Source organism: Myotis daubentonii, chromosome 3 (assembly GCF_963259705.1).
Source record: "Myotis daubentonii chromosome 3, mMyoDau2.1, whole genome shotgun sequence".
NCBI classification, from domain to species: domain Eukaryota; kingdom Metazoa; phylum Chordata; class Mammalia; order Chiroptera; family Vespertilionidae; genus Myotis; species Myotis daubentonii.
Window position 1 is genome coordinate 114911696 of NC_081842.1, and position 7665 is coordinate 114919360.

Consider the following 7665-nt stretch of genomic DNA (forward strand, 5'->3'; position numbering starts at 1 on the left):
CCCACTGGGGAAGTGCCCACAACCCAGGTACATGCCCCTGATCGGAATCGAACCTGGGACCCCTCAGTCCGCAGGCCGACGCTCTATCCACTGAGCCAAACCGGTTTCGGCAAAAGCAAAGATTTAAGGAGAGAAAAAAAAGCCAGAGTAAGTGCGAGCTCACAACCTCCACTGTCCAGCTCTGCGTGCACACAATTCTCCCAACATCTCTTCCCCACGTCCTCTCTCCCCTGGCACTAAGCAGCCAGCACACTGGCAAAATCCGAGGCTGCCTTTTTGCACCCAGTCCAGCTATGGGCTGCTTTTTAGAGTTCCCTTCTGCCAGGAGCCCTGTGGGACCCCTTCCACACTCGTGGATCACGCTGGCCCCAACAGCCGCAGACTTTGTGGGGCGCAGACTTCCCCCAAGCACATTCCTCTCTCCAACCTGAATTACAATCCACACCTTTATCTAGGCAAATTCTGACCTTTCCGTGAGGAGGAGCAGGCTCATCTGAGTCCACGTATTCGCTCTGCTTGAGATCCAGTGTTCCTGGGTCCGTAGCTGGTCCCAGGGTGCCGTGGTTGCAGGGTCTCTGGATGTATACGCTTCTGATATCAGCCACTCAAGATGACGTGATCTCCAAGGCTGAGCTGACCTCTCCGGAGAGAGATTTCAGCAGCAGTGGAGGCTGCCCCGTTAGGGAAGCCCGATCCGGCAGTCTCCAACAGTCCCCTGGAGTATAGCTATCGCTCACCCACAAATTTACACTCTCGGTACGTCCACACACTCTCCTTCCGTTCTCTCACTCACATTGTCTTGCAGTCTGTCTTCCCATCAGCAGCCATCTTCCGATTCCCACAAAAATTCTTAAAAAAAAACAAAAAAAACAAAAAACAAAAAGGGCTCGACCACGGTGGCTCAATGGTTGAGTGTCGACCTATGAACCAGGAGGTCATGGTTTGATTCTTGGTCAGGGCACAAGCCCAGGTTGCAGGTTCAATCCCCAGTAGGGGGGTGTGCAGGAGGCAGCCGCCCAAGGATTCCCTCTCATCATTGATGTTTCTATCTATTTTTCCCTTTCCCTTCCTCTCTAAAATCAATAAAGATATATTTAAAAATAAAAAATAAAAGAAAGCAAAAAATACCAGTGTTCATTTCTAGTTAGGTTTGTAACTTCTCTAATTTTTCTTGGACATTCCTTAGCATTTGTCCAATTTCATCTTTGATATTCTTTTTTTTTCTTTTCAGTTTATTGCATGAAGGAGTTACACTAGTCCAAGTTAAAAGCAGACCCCAAATGGTTACATTATACAAGCTGTGAGGTTTTTAAACTTGTGACAAGGGACAGGAGGGAAATTCTACTCATTGCAAAGAAATCCTCACTTAAGCTTCTGTGAGCCAAAAGCACTTAAAACCCATGAACCTTCAGCTGGTCGTCCTTAGCCAGTGAATCTCGACAAGGAACTGGCATATGTTCTTGCACTGGTCACCCTGCAGCTGAATTACTTCTCCATATTCTGGATGCTCAATTACAGTACCATTGCAGGCAAATTTCTTCTTAAAGGCCTTCACTAGTTTCTTTTTATCATAATCATCAGCGATCCCTTGGACAGTAGTAAGGGTCTTCCTGCCGTTTCTCTGTTGAATTCTTATATGGATATAATCCTCAGTGCCAGCGGAAAGCAGGTCATCACCCTTACTTGCATCAGCAAAGGGGTCGAAAGAGTGGAGGTTCTGGATAGCGGACATAGGATACGATTCCTTTTCCTCGGTGGAAACGGCCTGTGGAAGGCTGCGGCGGGAGAAGGCGGGCAGGGGGGACAGAGCATCGGCAAGCGAGGGGGGCTTAAGGGGGAAGTTGCTGAGTCCGCGGCAGCGGCTCAGTCACTCTTTGATATTCTTATATAAGCTATACATTAAGAAAATCAAAGTCCTGTGATATAATTAACAAATGATTTGATCATTTTCTCCAACCTATTCAAACCCATTCTGTGGGGCTAATTTTTCCCCTGCCAACTAGATAAAATTTAAGGCAGGTCTTGTGGTTTTATGGTCAATCATCACCAAAAATATATATATTTTTCCAGCTACTAGTAGTTATGCAAACAGTCTCAGGTCAAAATTAAAATATCTAGTCCTGTGTACTAGTCACAGAATTCAACTGCATTTATAATTAACTCTTTTTTCTGTCAGACATGCTTTGAAAAGGAAATAGGTGTGATCAACTCCTCTGTGTCTTCACCATGAGCTTCTATCCTCCTCCACTCTCTAGGGCCACTCCATCTTCTAGGCTTAAAGTGTAGGGAGAGCTAAGGGGCAGAAACATCCTCACGAGACAGATACTTCACAAGTTGGTGCGCTATGAAGGTTAATTCCAGCAATCCTGGAATGTACCTGCACTGATCTGCTCAAATAAGAAATGGCACCAAAAGGCATGATTAATAGTGTCACCTGAGAACCATGTGTCCAGATGGGGGTAATTTGTACCAGCTCATCAGCACTGTTTATTGGTAACAGTGAGGATGATTTGCACCTGGTCTTAATGAGACCCCCCAACAAGTTTCATCGCTGGGACTAGTCATATAGTAAGGATACACCTACCTGAGGTACAGAGTATGGAATCCCCAGCCAAGGCTCTGCTCTGGGCTGCCTGGCTCCCAAGTATACAACAGTGGTTCCTGCAGGAGGAAGACAGCTAGAGTTTGTGCCCCTTCCCTGTCCTTAGATGTGATGCAGCCTTGGGGCTGAGAGGTGTATCCTTGAGGTAATGCTGGTGCTGCTTTACCCACTTCCTACAATAAGCTGTGAGTTTGGAAGCATTGGAATGTGGGACCCTTTGAGTCTTCTTTAGACATTATGCCCCACCTGCCAGTCAGTGCCATCAACACCAGTGCTTCCCAGGACTGGCAGTCATACACAACTATTTCAAGGGCACTCTTGTGGATTCTTCAGAGACTCCTCCTAACACTGGATTTTTCCCATATAAGTGGGCCCAGCATACCCCCACAGACTTTCTGCTGGGTCCACTTTGCCTTCCAGCAGCCTTCCTGGTTAACATCTAAGACAACCCTCGTCAGTTTTCTCACACTCTTGGCAACATCTGGTAAAACAGAGATATATTCTTTGTCCCGATCAACTTGGGGAGTGAAAGTAAGACCCTTTGCAGCACCTTTTCACCCTTATCCTTTCTCAGCAAAATAAAGCAACAGCAGTCCTTTACCCTTCTATGCCTCAGGCATGATTCAAGCATCCAACCATGGGGACACATGTCAAACCCACTGGTGGCCCCAGTGAAGACCTAAAGTAAAAGAAAAAGACCTGAAGTAAAATAAAAATCTTCCACCTTTCTAAACAAAAATTTTCTTCTAATTTCTATTCAACCCTTTTATATTTTTAATGGCTGAGGGAATAAGAGACTGGTTTTGAACACTTCCTTGCAATTCTTGCATGGTGGTCTCATATCTCACTTTCTGATGTAAGTGAATACCATGGTCTTAAAGCCCTGGAAAAATCAAGGATTTGAGTCCACACCTGCCTGCTTCCACATTTCATATTATTTCTACTATTCCAGACACCTCCATTTATGTCAAGTTAATGATACCATTCAGAATTTATTTAATATGTTATAATACTTTTATTTGGGCCCTGGAAAATATGTCTTTCCAGGTGTGTATTGCCATACTCTTCCCTTCTCAGTGATTATTTTTTCCATTTTACTAAGAGCTGAAAAAACAAAGGGAGCTGTTGGTTTTCCTTTTTCTTGCTCAAGTGGAAAATTTTAATTAGCTCTTAAATAGTGTAAATAGTGAAGTTTTAACATTTGTCTAACTATGATCTTGTAGCATTCATTCTTTCCTTAGAGAAATGAAGAGGTTTGGTAAATTACAAAAAAGGATTTTTTTCTGAACAAATTGCTCAGAAAGGGCATTTGAAAGCCTTTGCTGCTGGTTACTAGTTCTGAAGCCTCTGTTTTCTGGAGTTTTATTTCCATATCAGCAAATATGTAAATGTCACCACATCCTGTGGGTGATGTTACTGTCTACATTCTGGGGAGTAAAGTCAGAGTTATCTGACACCCCTTCTCTCCTTGAACTTTGGCCAGGTGTCAGCCAATGAGAAGTCACTAGGGAAATGTCTTCCCACAGCTTATTATTTCCCTCTCTCATTCTGTCCACTTCTTCCCACAATTGCTCCACAGTGGAAGCAAATCAGGAGAAAATTTTGAGCAAAACACAACAGTTCCTCTTTGTTTTTTAATAAAAATAATCCATCTTCCCAACATTTACCGAACCACATAAAAGAGCTAGCAGGGCCTCTATCCAGAAACAAGTTTGTAGGAATGACCCACAAACATAAATCTCTCGGCAGATATAGCACCCTGCCATGGCAGAGCAACAGTCTGGGCTTCTGCTCTGGAACTTTTACCCCCAAAGTGTTTAACTGCATGGCTTAAGTAAGCACCATCACATTAGTTACTCCTACTTCAGGAAGACTTGAAATAAGTGTTTTTCTATAAATTAAAAAACTTTTTGATTGTTATATGTTGAAAAGAAAAAAGATTTTTAGAAGAAAAGTGTAAACACTTTCCTTCACCATACCTCTTAGGAAATCAAAGTTAGAAGCTTGTCATATATCTTCTGATATACTATATATATGGCAAATTCCTTCAGAGATATTTTTAAATGATATATTATAAACATCCACTCTACCACTGAATTCTTTTGCCCCCTAAAATAGGTATTATTGGGTTATAAGTCTAGCTACAGGTAAGAGAGATCCAAATTAAGAAAGCTAAAGTTTCTTTCTACATGACTTAGCAGTCCATAGGTAGATGGTCAGGTGGCCTTCTGGAACTCTACTCCACACAATGAGCCAAGCATCCAAGATTTTCCATTTTGTTGCCCACTCTCCCCAAGCAGTAGCCCTCATCCACCTGGCCTAACTTAGTTTGCCATCATAGCCATATTACAGAAAGTAAAATGTAGAAAAGAAAGAAGAAAGAATATACCTCACCCCTCCTTTTTAGCCTTATATCTCATTAACCAGGATCTGGTCACATGGCTATACCTTGCTGCAAGGAAAGCTGGGAAATATAGTCTTTACCCGGGAGCTATGTGCCCAGCTAAAAATCATGGAAAGAGAGAGACTTATTTGTGAGGAAGGTAAATAAATACATGTCACTTTAAATTATTCTTTTGAATAAGATCATACACCATGACCAAGTAGGATTTATCCCAGGGATGCAAGGATGGTACAATATCCGCAAATCAATAAACGTGATACATCACATAAACAAATTGAAAGAAAAAAACCACATGGTCATATCAATTGATGCAGAAAAAGCATTTGACAAAATTCAACACCCATTTTTGATAAAAAACTCTCAGCAAGGTGGGAGTAGAAGGATCATACCTCAACATAATAAAAGCCATATATGACAGGCCCACAGCCAACATCATACTCAATGGACAAAAACTAACACCATTTCCCCTAAGAACAGGAACAAGACAGGGATGCCCCCTCTCACCACTCCTGTTCAACATAGTACTGGAAGTGTTAGCCATTGCAATTCGGCAAGAAGAAGAAATAAAAGGCATCCAAATTGGAAAAGAGGAAGTAAAACTGTCCTTATTTGCAGATGACATGATATTATACATACAAAACCCTAGAGATTCCATCAGAAAGCTACTAGACTTAACACATGAATTTGGCAATGTAGCAGGATACAAAATTAACCCCAAGAAATCTGAGGCATTTCTATACACCAATAGTGAACTTTCAGAAAGAGAGATTATAAAAACAATCCCGTTTGCCATTGCACCAAAAAAATTAAGCTACCTAGGAATAAACTTAACTAAAGAGGTAAAAGACCTCTACTCAGAAAACTACAGGACGTTGAAAAAAGATATAGAGGAAGACATAAACAGATGGAAGAACATACCGTGTTCATGGATTGGTAGAATCAACATCATTAAAATGTCCATACTACCCAAAGCAATCTATAAATTCAACACACTTCCCATTAAAATACCAACGGCATACTTCAGAGATCTAGAACGAACTCTCCAAAAATTCATCTGGAATAAAAAAAGACCCCGAATAGCTGCAGCAATCCTGAAAAAGAACAAAGTAGGTGGGATCTCAATACCAGATATCAAGTTGTATTACAAAGCCACTGTTCTCAAAACTGCCTGGTACTGGCACAAGAATAGGCATATAGATCAATGGAATAGAATAGAGAGCCCAGAAATCGGCCCGAACCAATATGCTCAATTAATATTTGACAAAGGAGGCAAGAACATACAATGGAGCCAAGATAGTCTCTTCAATAAATGGTGCTGGGAAAATTGGACAGATATATGCAAGAAAATGAAACTAGATCACCAACTTACACCATACACAAAAATAAACTCAAAATGGATAAAGGACTTAAATGTACGACGGGAAACCATAAAAATTCTAGAAGAATCCAAAGGCAACAAAATCTCAGACATATGCCGAAGCAATTTCTTCACTGATACACCTCCTAGGGCACTTGAAACTAAAGAAAAAATGAACAAATGGGACTACATCAAAATAAAAAGCTTCTGCACAGCAAAAGAAACCATCCACAAAACAATGAGAAAACCCACTGTGTGGGAAAACATATTTGCCAATGACATATCTGATAAGGGCCTAATCTCCAAAATTTATAGGGAACTCATACAACTTAACAAAAGGAAGATAAACAATCCAATCAAAAAATGGGCAAAGGACCTAAATAGACACCTTTCAAAAGAGGACATCCAGAAAGCCAAGAGACATATGAAAACATGCTCAAAGTCACTAATCATCCGAGAGATGCAAATCAAAACGGCAATGAGGTACCATCTCACACCTGTCAGACTGGCTATCATGAACAAATCAACAAACGACAAGTGCTGGAGAGGATGTGGAGAAAAAGGAACACTTGTGCACTGCTGGTGGGAATGCAGACTGGTGCAGCCACTATGGAAGACAGTATGGAGTTTCCTTAAAAAACTGAAAATGGAACTCCCATTTGACCCTGTGATCCCACTTCTAGGAATATATCCCAAGAAACCAGAAACACCAATCAGAAAGGATATATGCACCCCTATGTTCATAGCAGCACAATTCACCATAGCTAAGATCTGGAAACAGCCTAAGTGCCCATCAGTAGATGAATGGATTAGAAAACTGTGGTACATCTACACGATGGAATACTATGCTGCTCTAAAAAGGAAGGAACTCTTACCATTTGCAACGGCATGGATGGAACTGGAGAGCATTATGCTAAGTGAAATAAGCCAGTCAATAAAGGAAAAATACCACAGGATCTCACTCATTCATGGACAATAGAGACCATTATAAACTTTTGAACAATAATAGATACAGAGGCAGAGCTGCCTCAAACAGATTGTCAAACTGCAGCGGGAAGGCCGGGGAGGGTTGGGGGGCAGGAGGTAGGGGGGTAAGAGATCAACTAAAGGACTTGTATGCATGCATATAAGCATAACCAATGGACATAAGACACTGGGGGATAGGGGAGGCTAGGGGACTGTCTAGGGCGGGGGGATAAAATGGATACATATGTAATACCCTTTGTAATACTTTAAGCAATAAAAAAATAAAATAAAATTAAATTAAATTATTCTTTTGAATAAACACTCAACTTTCTAAAA

General features: G+C 41.5%; 1 protein-coding gene across 1 annotated transcript; it reads right to left on the minus strand.

Annotated features, from left to right (window-relative positions):
* Positions 1 to 1227: 1227 nt before the first annotated feature.
* LOC132230578 (eukaryotic translation initiation factor 1-like) lies at positions 1228 to 1863 on the minus strand. Its single transcript, XM_059688223.1, has one exon. The coding sequence runs from the start codon at positions 1730 to 1732 to the stop codon at positions 1409 to 1411; it is 324 nt and encodes a 107-aa protein (XP_059544206.1). The 5' UTR covers positions 1733 to 1863; the 3' UTR covers positions 1228 to 1408.
* Positions 1864 to 7665: the final 5802 nt, after the last annotated feature.